Source organism: Pituophis catenifer, unplaced genomic scaffold, assembly GCF_029215685.1.
Source record: "Pituophis catenifer annectens isolate HBS135680 unplaced genomic scaffold, rPitCat1.0.hap2 SCAF_1, whole genome shotgun sequence".
NCBI lineage: Eukaryota > Metazoa > Chordata > Lepidosauria > Squamata > Colubridae > Pituophis > Pituophis catenifer.
In genome coordinates this window covers 71977162-71992054 of record NW_027256881.1, presented here as the reverse complement: position 1 = coordinate 71992054, position 14893 = coordinate 71977162, and the positions used below count along the sequence as shown (strand labels likewise).

The 14893-nt window shown below is 39.1% G+C and overlaps 1 protein-coding gene across 1 annotated transcript in view; it reads right to left on the bottom strand.

The window, feature by feature from the left end:
* Nucleotides 1-993: 993 nt before the first annotated feature.
* The window catches only part of TRIM67 (tripartite motif containing 67), a 29657-nt gene continuing 15757 nt past the window's right edge, over nucleotides 994-14893 (bottom strand). Inside the window, exons 3-10 of the mRNA XM_070951066.1 lie at nucleotides 14005-14127; nucleotides 13005-13115; nucleotides 11439-11598; nucleotides 8838-8995; nucleotides 7703-7841; nucleotides 5329-5632; nucleotides 2521-2683; nucleotides 994-1059 (exon numbers count right to left, since the gene is read on the bottom strand). Coding sequence (XP_070807167.1) covers nucleotides 994-1059; nucleotides 2521-2683; nucleotides 5329-5632; nucleotides 7703-7841; nucleotides 8838-8995; nucleotides 11439-11598; nucleotides 13005-13115; nucleotides 14005-14127 — 1224 coding nt within the window. The remainder of the gene's footprint in view (nucleotides 1060-2520; nucleotides 2684-5328; nucleotides 5633-7702; nucleotides 7842-8837; nucleotides 8996-11438; nucleotides 11599-13004; nucleotides 13116-14004; nucleotides 14128-14893) is intronic.

Sequence of the window (14893 nt, the reverse complement as noted above, 5' to 3'; positions counted from 1 at the left end):
TGCTCTGTCTAAAAATTATGTGATTACAATATGGCACTCAAAGTCAGCGCAAAGTCAACACACACAAATACAGCAGCACAGTATGAGCTTTGTGTTGAAGGCAGAGTTATCAGAACAGATATTCAAAGAGAAAGCTACAATGATCTGGATTAAACATTTGGAGATTTGCAGTACTGTATATATTGCGTTAGAAGTTTAATCCTTACAGTAGAAGGAATGATAATGATGCTACTGAACCCAATCCACTCTATTTTTATTCTGCTATGCCCAAATCTTTGGAATAAAAGTGATCTAGATATCACTTAATCCAAACATCTGCACAAAGACAGCAGCCTCTACCATACTGAAATTCCTTCAAGCAATCAGGCCATAAAGGATATAGCTATAATCCTCTATGTCAATATACCATAGCCACAGATCGGGATCAAGCAAAACGTGCCCAGAACAAATGTGATCCAGAGAAGATTAAAGATGATTAATTCCCGCTATAATCAACAGCATGTGTATACTGTTGATTTCTCTCTCTTTTGCTGTACGAAAACAGAATCGATGTGTGAAAAGAAAATGAAACTGTAGCGTCCACTTGTATGATTACCTTTAGAGGGCAGTTGGTAAGCTTTCACACAAGGATAAAGCCAAAATGCACAGGCAGTTCGGTGGTATAAGCACTCTTGAAACAATATAAAAATTTAAAAGGCATGTAGAACTAAGAAGGAAATCACTGAGTTATTTAAACAGGGGTATCCACAGGTTAGGTTAAAATAAAGTCAAGAGGGCATCTGGAACAGTGGATTTGAAACCCACTCCTTTTTATGTGTATTAATGCATGTAAAAAAGAAGTAGGTCACAGAGGCCATCTTGGCTGCTTTAATCTCCCCGCAAACCCCCCTAAATCTAACCATCATTATTTTGATTTCAACTATGAGTGTGTTATTTTAAAACTGATCATTTAGAAAGATTATAAAATCTAGCTGAGATATAAGTAGCAGGAACTCAGTTGCTTGGCAGCTTTGGTGGTCTTACAGTCTGAGGTACCTCCAGACCTGTGTGTAGAGTCACCTGCAAGAGAGGGGGGGAAAAGCAAGATTTTAGGACTAAAAATATATACACAAAGTAGGGGATCATTAGCTAAGGCAGGTTTTGCAGGAACCCATTGAAATGGAATGTTTTTTGAGGACTTTTGAGCATAAAATATAGATGTAACTTTCCCAGCATTCACTAAATCAGAGGTGGGTGCTGCTGGTTCACATCGGTTCGGGCGAACCAGTAAAAATTCCGCGCAGTTCGGTAAACCGGCAAATCCTACCACTGGCTGGCCTTGCCCCTGCTTGTTTTTTGGCCTGTTTTCCGGGCCATTTCTAGGTTGTTTTTTCGGGCCATTTTTTAGGCCAAAAATGGCCTGAAAGCGGCCTGAAAAATGGCCTAAAACGGCCTGAAGAATGGCTGAAAAATAGGGAGGGGCAACCAGTGGTGGGATTAGCCCCAACCAGCTGTATCCCACCTCTGCCCTTGAGGCGAGTGGCCTGGAGGCGGGACTGGGTGTGATGAGTGACGTCACCCATGTGATTGGGTGGGTGACCTCACTCATCACACCCAGTCACATGACCAATCGGCCACATCAACCCAGCCAGAGAACTGATTGTTAAGTTAGTCAAGTCCCACCACTGCACTTAATCATGATACAGGGTGTGTGTGTGTGTGAGAGAGAGAAAGAGAGTGGCAAGGATAGCACATGGCATAGAGGGTCTGCGGATGAGGAAACCTACCCAAGTGACTTGTGTTCTTCCCCGATGACTTCCCCACTGACTTTCTTAGGGAAGCCAACAGGGAAGTTTATAAATGGTGATTACATGATTGCAGGGCACTGCACTCAGTCATAAGTGTGAATCTGTTGCCAAGTGCCCAGATTGTGATCATGTAATCATGGACAACCAGAATAATGAGGACCAGTCATAACCACTATTCATTCATTCCATTTTGCATTTAGACAAATCGGTAATTAATAGACAATTTAAGATGAATATTTACACATCATTGAAAAGAGACAATTAAAAAAAATAAAGCTAAGAAGAAACAAATAGTCCAGAATGCATCATCTCCAGCAACCAGCATTCAGATAAGCAGAGATTAACACCACAAAAACAATCAAGCAGAAAACAATAATTTAATTACAGAGAAAACTACACTTCCACCAACATTGGCAGGCCAAGCCACCTTATATCAATAGGGAGCAATCCCCACGCTCACTAGCATTGATGATGTTCCCTAGTTGGGTAATGTCTGCAATCAGGTTCAGAGAGCAACAAGGACACCACACAGTGCAATTTATTCAACTATTACTTTGAACTGACCTAATCCAATAGAACAGGGGTGGGCAACTATGGCCCTTTTATGACTTGTGGACTTCAACTCCCAGAATTCCTGAGCCAGCCATGTTAGCTCAGGAATTCTGGGAATTGAAGTCCACAAGTCATAAAAGGGCCATAGTTGCCCACCTCTGCAATAGAAGAACATTTTTACCTGAACATTTCGGTTGAGACTTAATGCAGGCATGAAAACACCCTCCACGTTCTCAAATGCTGGAGGGCCCTGCTGCTGCCCATTTATGTAAAATGTTAAGGAGTGCTTGTTGAGATCCAGAAGAACACCTACAGTTGCACCTTTTGAAACACCTCCTTCTGTCCTAAAAAACAAGGAGACAATAATGACGTTAACAACATCAGACTCTGCCATATTTTAATTTTCTTAATGCAGGAATCTCTTAGAAAAGTAACTCATCACTGCGTCTCTGCTGGGCTTCAGATTAGATTTCAAAAATCTAATTTAGAGTGCATAGGAAAGAATTTGTCTGTATGTAAAACCTGTTTGTACCTGTTTAAAGCAGTTATGTCTTTTCTCAGGATATGTGGTAGCTACACAGTGCAGACAAAAGATCCCCGGAAAAGCTGCAGCTGCTTTAAAAAGTTGCCAATAAATACTATCGATTTATTTGCCTGATTCTAGGAAAAAAATTAATCAGAATAAGGGAATGGAAACAATGACTTCTAAAAGACGTCATTTAGACGTCTTTTACCACAGAACTATACACAAGAAGATCAGGAGAAGGGGAGAAGTTCATCCCTTACTACCTACCGATCCTTTCTTTTGCATTGGCAGAAAATTAGGTTGAAAGATTACTTTTAACATAAATAAGCAGAGTTTAGGGAACTGTTCAGTTATGCAAGTTTAGTGAAAACATCCAACTGAATAGTGATAGAAAAATAATAGAAAATTAGCTAATGGCAATCTTTTCCTCATTGCCTGAAAAAACTGGTCAGGAATTTGCTATCCAGATAGGGCAGCTGTAACCAAATGAAATGCAAATTTATGAAGTTTTTTCTAATCATATGTATGCTACATTGTTTATTATTCAATTATACCAAGGTAACCATATACAGGCAGTCCATGACTTACAACAGTTAATTTAGTGACTGTTCAAAGTTATAATGGCATTGAAAAAAGTGACTTATGACCATTTTCACACTTACGACTGTTGCAGTATTCCCATGGTCATGTGATCAAAATTCAAAGGCTTGGCACCTGACTCATATTTATGACAGTTGTAGTGTCCTGGGGCCATTTGAACACTTTTCGTGACCTTTTGACAAACAAAGTCATTGGGGAAGCCAGATTCACTTAAAAACGGTGTTACTAAGTTAACAACTGAAGTGATTCACTTAAGAAATGTGGCATGAAAGGTCATAAAATAGGGTAAAATTCACTTAACAAACATCTCACTTAGCAACATAAATTTTGGGCTCAATTGTGGTCATACATCAAGGACTACCGATATTGTCTAAAACGGATTGCAAATGAATCATACAGAATCGAGCAGGTTGAAGGCAAGGATCTGCAATATTGAGGAGAAATACTAACTTACAACTTACATGGCTGCTGTAAGGTTTACAATCAGGTAAGAGAACATTTTCATTGGGTATTTTTAATCAACAGACATGCTTATTAATTCCTTATTTCTTCCATTTGCATAAATGATCATTAAGCCCTCCCTAATATAATGATGAACAGTTCACTGTTACTTCACTGACTTATATTTTAAAACAACTCTGAATAGATTTGAGAAAATTCCATACAGTAGTTGAGTACAGATTCATGGCTACATCTGGATTTAGGTCTATACACAGAAGCCATAGAAGTGACTAAGGTCAATTGTCATTTGTTATCCTAAAATGACCTAATTAACCTGTTATGGGGGGGAGGGGGCAGAGTTGGAGGAGGTTGCAGTATATATTCTGCTTTAAATCCTTGGAAGCAAAGCAGAAGCCAACGAGGAAATGAATGAATCATTTGACATGAAGAAGTTAAAAATAGGAGACAGATTCAGAAGCAGGCCAGCCAACTTCATTTTAGATATTTTATATATACAATGTTTTTAGTATATATACTAAATATACAGTGTTTTATATATATATATAAAGTGTTTTTCTATCAAGGCACTTAGTCTACCCCAGCATGTGGGAGGGAGTATACTTCATCCCTTTCGCCTTTCAGCTCCAATCCAGGAGCCCTCAAGCAGTAGCAATCACAACAAACCATTTTATATCAAATTGCTTGAGGGCTCTTGGATTGGAGCTGAAAGGTGAAAGGGATGCAGTATGCTCCCTCCCACATGCTGGGGTAGACCAGGTGCCTCGATAGAAAAACACTTAATCTCTCCCCTGGCTCAAGTTGATGAAGGGAGGAGAACTTGTGGCTCAGAGGTTAATACAACTGCCTAACATGCAGGCAGCCCAAGTTCGAATCCAAGTAAGGGTATGGGTAGCTGATGAGAGCTACATAGCTTGAAATAGATTTATATCATAAATCTATTATTAATCTATTATATGAGAAGACATTATATATATATATATATATATATATATATATATATATATATATATATATATATATATATATATATAAAATTAAAAGAACAGTAAGGAAAGAGAGAGGGCACAAAGCTAACACTATGATTGATTTAGCAAACTCCATTTAAATGCCTTTTTGCTATTTTGCTTCTTCAGTCATTTGCATTATAAGTGATGGGAGCAGACCCAGGTTAAAACCAAGAATCTGCTAAATGCCATATCATATTTGGTCCATAAGCCTAATGCTGACAAATGTCAAAACAGTTATGTATAGTAACACAGATTTATGAGCTATGTTGGCAGGAATTGGGATGTTTGATAAATGTTTCTGAAATGATGGGGTGGCAAGACATTCACTGCACAACTCTTGAAGAACAAGAAGAAAACCTGGATTAAGCCAGAAAGCACCTTCTTGAATGCTTACCGATTAGTATGGGAGTTGCAATGCATGAACCAACTGCGATTGTTGTCAACATACATTGCCCAGGCTTTGTCATCCTTCCCCAGCATCATGTCCTTGACCACATTGATTCTAGCAATCCCAAAGGCTGGATCCGGATGGTTATCATAACGGTCCACATGCAGCTCCCAATAGTGGACTCCCTTTGAGAAAGCTGCAGTGCCCAGAATCACACGATCATCATAGCTACTGCAGGTAGCAGTCTGGTTGTCATTTGAAAGGACTATGTCTCTATGGGCTGAACAGGGATCAAATGTAAACCAAGCCACTATTAAAAAAGAGAAGAAAAGAGGTGGAGTATACAGATTAGAACAGTGCAACAACTAACTGAATTGTGATGAGCAGTAGCACTGTATTAATAAATTAAGATCATTCATGATTCTTTGAAATCTAGGAACCCTTATAGACAGTTTGCCTTAATCAACTTTTTAAAGTGTTGAGATTATTACCACATAGCCAATATCATAATCTGAAAAAATATATATGATAACATGCAAGTGGTCAAGTGGTTCAAAAATTTAGGAATTATGAATTAGTGATATCATTTACAGATTATCATCAGCTGCATGATCTCTTTAAAAACATGATCTCAAAGTTCTACATGCTCTCTCTATAATATCTAAGAATTAAAAGTGCCATTTATCACCATTCTTCTGTAGATTTCCTTACATGACTTCAATTTGTATCAGTAAACCAAATTTTCCCAATGGGGTTTCCTCCAAATTTATGGAACTCCAAATCCCATGATCCTCCAAGCCATTCTGTCTGCTGGCCCGAGTTTATAACGGTCAACGTTTAAGAGACTATAGAATTCCATGTTTAGAAAAGATCCGCTATATTTTATGAGAAAGCCTGACTCTTTTTAGCAATATCTACACACCTAATGAAAAAATGAATTATGGATGCAGCAGTTAATATTTTAGTGTGATTCTCATCAAACCAAGTAAAATGTCATCTCATCAAACCAAGATGTGCAATATACTATAAATCATAGATACGAATATTTATGTGTGGCGACCAAACATTATCTTACACAGTGCCAATTTACTCCTACTAAGGATATAGACATACATTATTTTTTTATCAAATTGGCACATTGGTTTTAAATATATTTCTTTATTAGTGGGTAGCTTTGTTACAAAAGTCTACTATTCTCTGTAGACTTTTAAAGAAAGGATCTTGGAGAACAAATGTTTTTTTCCCTCCTAATCTAATCTGGCAATGTTAATGTAAGAAAGAAAAGAAGAGAGAGAAATGTTTTATGATTCATAAAGATTAAGTATAATTAATCAATATTAATTTTAAGTTTAATTATATGGAACTGAAGCTTAAATTCACATGCATATTTTATAAGACATTATGGAAAATAATTTCCTTGCAGTGAGTTGAAAGGTAATTAAATTCTGCAATTCCTCACTGAATAAAATGGAGGTAGGAACATACACTGAAGCTCAATGAGGATCATTATTGTCATATTAACTTTAAAAACATCTGCAGTTTTTAATGCCTGCCTGCCTGCCTGCCTGTCTGTCTGTCTGTCTGTCTGTCTATCTTATCTATCTTATCTATCTATCTATCTATCTATCTATCTATCTATCTATCCATCCATCCATCCATCCATCCATCCATCCATCCATCTATTATCTATCCATCCATCCATTATCTATCTATCTATCTATCTATCTATCTATCTATCTGTCTGTCTGTCTGTCTGTCTGTCTGTCTATCCATCTATTATCTATCCATCCATAATCTATCTATCTATCTATTTATCTATCTATCTATCTATCTATCTATCTATCTATCTATCTATCTATCTATCTATCATTTGTCTTCTGTCTGTCTATCTATCATCATCATCCATCTACCTACTCAGAATCCATCAGAAAACCTAGCATCTTCTGAAATGTTTTCAAGACTTGACAGATTCTGCCATGGAAAGTGCCAAAACCACTGGTGCATTATGATATATACATTATCCCAAAATGAATCAAGCTTGTTCAGATGGAACTGAATTCTATCTGAAAGGGAGTTCTTCCAAAAGTTATTAGAAAAGGAATTGCCTTTGATTCTGAAATATTCTGGAAACCAACAAAATCCGGAAAATCTAGTATATTCTAATTGTATAGGTCGATGTTGAAGAAGGAAGCATATATATGTTAAAGAGAGTTGGTGTTAAATGATTCAGATTTATTATTTATTCCTCACTCAATTTCAGAAGCCTGATCTAAAAATTCAAAGCTACTTTTGTAGGAAATACTGTTTTCTTAAAGTTCAACTGATTCCAAATATAAAGAAATATTAGGAAGGGAAAGTATCTATTTTTTTAAAGACTCACCATCAGAAGTTTGTAAAACAACAGTCTTGCTATAAGGGCCTACCCCGGATGAATTAAAGGCTTTCACTCTTGCATTGTAGGTACTATTGAAATGAAGACCATCAATTGTACACAAGGTTTCCTTGCCCACATATACTTCCTAAACAACAACAACAACAACAACAAAAGATACAAATGTCCATCAAAAGACCTTAAATTGCTTTTGGACAATTATCACTGTGAGACACAGTAACATGAACGCCAGTTAAGAAAAAATGATACTACAAAGTTATGCATAATTAGAAAAAGCTTGAAGAGTATGATTTCATTAATTTTAAAAGCAATTATTTTCTAAGAAGAGAGAGTCATTGGTGTCTGGCTAGATGCAGTAAGGGCTGTCAAAGTATAGGCATGTAGTTCTAAGTTGTCCAAGCCTAAAATTTCAAGCCTGGTGGCATAAGGTATTCTGTTGTGAGCAGAGGAGTGGAGTATTCTTCTTGTGAAATACCTCTGGACCTGCTCAATTGTATTAATGTCCGATATACAGTGCGGATTCCAGGCAGACGAGCTGTATTCGAGAATTGGTCTAGCAAAGGTTTTGTATGTCCTAGTTTGCAGTACAATATTACCGGAGAAGAAGCTTTGCAATATTAGGTTAACAACTCTTAATGCCTTTTAGGCAATGCTGTTACAGTGAGCTCTGGCGCTTAGATCGTTTGAGATGAGTACTTCAAGGTCCTTGACAGAGTGAGGGTCATCTACGAGGTTGTATCCACCCAGCTTATATTTGGTGTTCTGATTTTTTTTTTTTTTTTGCCAATGTGTAGGACAGAGCATTTGTTGGTTGAGATTTGGAGTTGCCAATTGTTTGACCATTCTGGTACATAGTCAAGGTCACTTTGTAGGGGGGGAAATGAAAAGGCTCCAGCAGCATGCACAAAAACCATAGCAGTTGCATTGGCCAAGACCTGCAGAGGGACCCTTTAATTTAGGATCCTCCCTTCCTCCCTCCAGATCTTGTTTGGATCTTCCTTGACTGCAAAAGGAAGAAACATTGGGCTCCCATTTCTGATACTAAGCTTGCCCATCATAGGGCAAGCACACCAGCATTTGCCCAAGAAAACCAAACATAAATATAACAGGAACAAAAACTCACTCGAAACTGGCCACCATCTCCATCATCAAGCTCCAAGATGTATCCCTCCACTGGGTTGTGGCTAAAGGGCGGCATCCGCCAGGCAAGTGTCACACTGTTGTTTCGAGTACAGCATTTCTCCAGCTGCAGGAGTGGCACTGGGGGTACTAAAAGAGGAACTGAGCACAGATTAGTGCAACTCTGCCCTTACCTTTCGGGCTGCACATATAGTGAGCCACACAACATTCATGTAAAAATCATAACGGACCCTCTTAGACCACCCAGCTTACAGCCTGAGTTCTGAAATGGCAATCCTGACACCCGCAACCTCATCATGACTACCTCAAAATTGCCCTTAAACTAATGTGGAAAGAACTGAGCAATCAAACATTGAGAAAGTCACCATCGTGCCATCTTGCAAACTTCATCTTGGCATATGACAACTCAGCCAGCTCAGTGTTTCTTGACAACTTTAAGGTGTGTGGATTTCAATTCACTGAAGGTGAAGGTGACATCTACACATCTAAAAATTGTCAAGGTTGAGAAACACTGAGCTGGACAAGTTTTGTCTAGTTTTGGTTTACGTTCAGTGCTGTTCTTTAAGTGGCCAACCTGTCAGTGGATTTAATGGGCCTGTGAATGGGAGCTGTATTTCTTGAGCAGCTGCTCTGTAATGCAGCCCAATGCAATTTGCCTAGTCAGGATGCAGAAGCAATGTGATCGGCACTCTGTGCCATATCAAAACCTTATACAGCAGTTGTAGTACTCAGAAGAGGCTTCCTGTACTTTCCTCCGTGTTTTCTATGGGCGAGCGAGGGCCAGTATTTGTTCATTTGCAAAATCCATGGAGCAACTGCTGTGAGGGAAAGCTTCTTCCTGCAAAAGTTCCATTGCTTGGTTGCATTTTTAAAGCTTCTTGAAAATTGCAAAGGTGCAATGAGTGCTAAAAAATTGAAATATCTTATTTCACCCTATGGGCCCATTGTGTCAGGTAATCTCTCTATGAACTCATATTAAAATTCTTCTCCCTGTGCACTAAAATTTAATGAGTTTCCCTTTTCCCTGTATCAGGTTCCCTGCAGTAGCTATTAAGTTTTTAAAAAGTGAAAGGAAAAAAAGAACAGTAACACATTTAACATGTTTTTTTTTTTAATTTGATTTATATGCTGCCCTTCTCCGGAGACTCAGGGCGGCTTACAATGCGTTAAGCAATAGCCTTCATACTTTTGTATATTTATACAAAGTCAGCTTATTGCCCCCACAATCTGGGTCCTCAATTTACCTACCTTAGAAAGGATGGAAGGCTGAGTCAACCTTGAACCTGGTGAGATTCGAACTTACAGTAATTGCAGACAGCTGGTGTTAATCACAATGCTATCAGTCTGCTGAGCCACTGGGCCCGTTTTTAGTAAATCACTGCAAGCACATTAATTTCCGAGGCTTCTAACTGTTGTAAAATGAATTGCTGTTCCATATGATCTACTGTATGTCACATAGTATTGTTAGAATAGAAATGGATGATGGTTCTTAGATCATAAGAGTTGTTCTTAAGCACACATGCAAATGGCTTTTCTTCAATTTTGTCCTGACATTTAATTTCGTTTAAGGCTGAAACTGCTATATATTATTAGCACACTTCACTTCCTACTTTTCCTATTCACCTACATTTCTCAGTGCCAAGGTAATTTTAATCGGTCTCTTTATCATATACCTCTTCCTTTATTAATATTCTTGGAACCTTCTATAAAGCTATGCATAATTGTGCAACTAACTGATGTATATTTTAATTGCACAGTTGCCCATAGCTGTACAGAACAGAAAGCAGATATTGAAAACATCAAGCATTTTTTTTTTCAGATTACTGACATTTTAAGAGCCAGGTCTGGGAAGGCTGGGAATTCAGGAAATGTGCTGGTTTCCTGCTAGTTTCCCAGCTGCAAACCCACAAAAGGAATAATGAGCAGAAAAACTGCCAGCCCACTTCGGGTGGTTAAAGTTATTTTCACTTTGATCCAACGAAAGCTTATCAACTGTCTGTTCAGAAAACTCCTGTATAACTAAAGTACAAAAGATAGAAAAACATCACAGTTCAGAAAATGGGCTCTTATATCATAAGTAGCAGTTCTGGAGTCTACATCTATCAATTCCAAACTGCTTGGTCCTTGGAAAGAGATTTGGGGATTTGTTACCCAAAACACCTAGAAGCATTAGTTTGTCTACCCCTAACATGCTGCCTAAGAAAATGAGTAAACATGATAGTCTTCATATGCAATTGGTTTGTATTTACTGTTGTATTTAATACAACAAATACACAGGAAAGCTTTTGAGAAAATTATAACTTAGCATTTTTTACTTTTTAAAAGTATATTAGTTCCTAATTGAAGCTTTCTACCCAGAAATAGAAAGGTATCAATCATTAACTAACATATCGAACATTGATTGAGATTATTATTTGTGCTTCTTAGAATCATGGAAAGAGAAATGGAAATTATTCAACCTCTAAAAAGTGACTTTCATCTGGAGAACTGAGCCCTAGCTCTTGGTCTAGACGACTCTCCCTTTCACAGCCATTCTTTGCAATCCCATACAAAAGGGAAGGAAAATCAGCCTACAAAAGCTCACCCCTACATTTCATCTGAATGAAGTCCAGCTGATGGATTGACTGTAGCAATGGTTCACTATCCAATGTCAGATCGAATTCAGCAGATACTTTTGGTTCCAGGGCTCCTTTGACCCACTGCTCCTGAGATACTTGAACACGTTTGATTAAAGCATCTGAAATCTGAAAAAAGAACACTTTTTTTTTGCAGACTAGACAAAGCTATTGAAGAATCAGTTCATCTACTGGAAGGCAAGGATTTGTGGTCCCAATCACTCAAGGAATGAGCCCCCTGAGGCAGGTGAGTCGATTTTTGGAGATTTAGGTCTTAAGACTTTTAAATCAAGTAGCAAATATTTTCAGCTAGCTTCTGAAGGTGGGATGCACAGTGAAAACTAATACGTCAATAAACTAATCAATTTCAAATGAGGCTTACAAGAATCCACCTTTCTCCATCTTTGTCATGGAATTGGATGGAATAAGCCATATAAAAATATATGAGGTTGGTATGACAGCATTTATCACTTCCAGACTAGAATCCTTCATAGTGTTGTGGCCCACCAGCGGCCTGCGAAGCTAGCAGCAGAGTTGGACAATGAGGAGGTTGGGGAGGAACATGGGCCAGTCCTGGAGTCGGGGGTAGGTTCAGACGAGGGCTCTGTGTCAGAGGCAGAGAAAGGGCCACCTGGAAGGTACGTGCTGCCTCCGGAGCCTCCAGAGTCTGACCTCAGTGAGGCAGAGAAAGAGGGGGAGCCTGTTCCCAGTGCGCGCATGCGCAGAGCTGCCAGAATGCAAGAACAGTTAAAACAAAAAGGACGGCTCGGGAGTAGGGCTTGGAGATGATTGGCTCAGGGGTGAAATCCAGCAGGTTCTGACAAGTTCTGGAGAACCGGTAGCGGAAATTTTGGGCAGTTCGGAGAACCGGTAGCGGAAATTTTGAGTAGTTCGGAGAACCGGCAAATACCACCTCTGGCTGGCCCCAGAGTGGGGTGGGAATGGAGATTTTGCAATATCCTTCCCCCAGGAGTGGGGAGGGAATGGGGATTTTGCAGTATCCTTCCCCTGGAGTGGGGTGGGAATGGAGATTTTGCAGTATCCTTCCCCTGGAGTGGGGTGGAAACGGAGATTTTGCAGTATCCTTCCCCTGCCATGCCCACCAAGCCAAGTCCAGCAAGCCAAACCACATCCACCAAGCCATGTCCACAGAACCAGTAGTAAAAAAAAAATGGATTTCACCACTGGATTGGCCCCTTACATAAGACTTAAAAGACTTCCTTTGCAGGAAGCAACGTTGTTGATTCTGTACAGTTTAAAGCCTGAAGCTCTGTTTGATTCTGGACTCCGTGTGGCTTTGCCAATTAGGTCTTTGGCAGCATGTCAAGGGAGATAAAGGTGGGTGATTATCCTGAAGGGCATATCCCGAAGGACTATTTACAACTATTTGGGACTCATCTGTGAATGAACAGAATTCACAGCTGTTGCAATAAAAGAGGTTTTTGGGACTACTCGTGTGTTTTACCGACTCAGGAAACCTAGGTCAGAACACATTAGAGGTTGGTCATTTATCCCTAAGACAAATGATAACTTACCTGTAAGAAACCAGAAGGATCGTTTTCTTTGATTACTTCTAGGCAATATTCCATAAGGCCTGTTGACTGCCGCAGTTTCAGAGTGCAGTGATTTATCTGATCCCATACAACCTAGGGAGGGAAAATGCCTGTTGATCTCTTCAACATTCACTAAACTGAGGAAATATTTTTGGAACCACTAGCAGAAGGAAGAAGAATTTCATGGAATAATATTTGCTTAGACAAATTGTCAGCCTTTTGAGTAATGCACCCATTGAAAGCAGGATTCTGAGTCAGGTAGATTCCTCAAAGTAAATGTTTATTGGATACATCGTATCGGCACAGCCGGTGAAAACCAACTCTAAAGGTTCACACAGTTTTCACCTAATTAAAAGAGTAAAACTCCCCACATCCCTAGTGTCATCAGTGACATTGTCCAATGAATATAGTTGACAGGCTCCTCTCCTCCTTCACCAGCTACCTGTTACGATGACCTTGGTTCCCACAGGAAAACTTTTTATTTTGACTGTATGCTGAGCTATCTACTTCCCCCTTCGCTTCCCCTCTCAGGCTTCGTGGCAACTGTGAGGCAGCCCAAGATGGCTTCAGCCAGGTTCGCTTCAGAGTTGACACAAACATATTGATATCATCTTTTTTTAATAGCTCCAACTATAGGCTCTACATAGGTTCTGATATTAGGGAGGTCAATGGCATATAAGGCAAGTTCAACTTGTAGGGGAAGATTCTAAAAAGGTTCAGGATCCATTTATATTTATGGCTGAGTTATTTGAATCTCAGAGGTGTGTGACTTGTGGCTTCACATGTATAGATTAGATATGGCAAATTAGGATCTAGGACTACAAAGGATTCTTTGTATGCTCTTGTATCCTTTTCTCTCATAAAATTCAGTAAAGATGCTGAATAATTAATGTAAAGCTTTAGAACTATATATTCAAAAACATGTATTTTAAAAATGATCAGGTTCCTCTATTCAGCAGGTATGAATAAAGTTTTCACTCACCTTTAGCTTGTGCTCACGCTCTTTGGTAACTTTTGTGAGCAGTTTGGCCTTTTGGCGAGTCAAAGCGTCAACTAAAGCATCACACTGAGCAACCAGACAAGCTTCATAGTCCAAGCCATTTTCCTAAAAAAAAAGATGTAGGACAACATTTACCTTTATAGTCATATTCTGAGGACACCAGAACTAGTGTGTGTAACCAACAGTTGTTTTTCTGCTCTTTTCTAAACACTTTGGAATCATACAGGTTATTTATAATAACTAATTAGCATCCTGAAACCAGTTTCCTATTGCTATAGAATGTCTGCAAGTATACTACTAAGAGGATGATTCTGACAGAAGATAAAAATATCCTTTCCTAACTTGGCACCATTAAATTTTTAACATCCTCCATGCTTTGTTAGGGGTAATGTTTGTATAAATTCTTGGGTGTTATTAATCAGGATTGTTTCTTTCCTTCTCTCCCTTCCTTCCTCACATTTCTGAACTGCCAACTCCCTTATTTTCCTGTGCAAATCCTGCTCCTGATTGAGAAGCTCAGCTGTTGGAATCACATCCATGATAATGCAGAGATCCTGTTCATTTCAATGGAATTCATACAGGATATTGTGGATTTTTGGTACATAGCAGAGATGAAATCCAGCAGGTTCTGACAGGTTCTGGAGAACCGGTAGCAGAAATATTGAGCAGTTTGGAAAACCGGTAGCAAAAATATTGAGTAGTTCCGAGAACCAGCATTTACCACCTCTTGCTGGCCCCAGAGTGGGGAAGGAATGGAGATTTTGCAGAATCCTTCCCCTGCCATGCCCACCAAGCCATGCCTACAGAACCTGTAGTAAAAAAATTTGGATTTTACCACTGGTACATGGATTCCAGACTAGTAAGGCAGTGG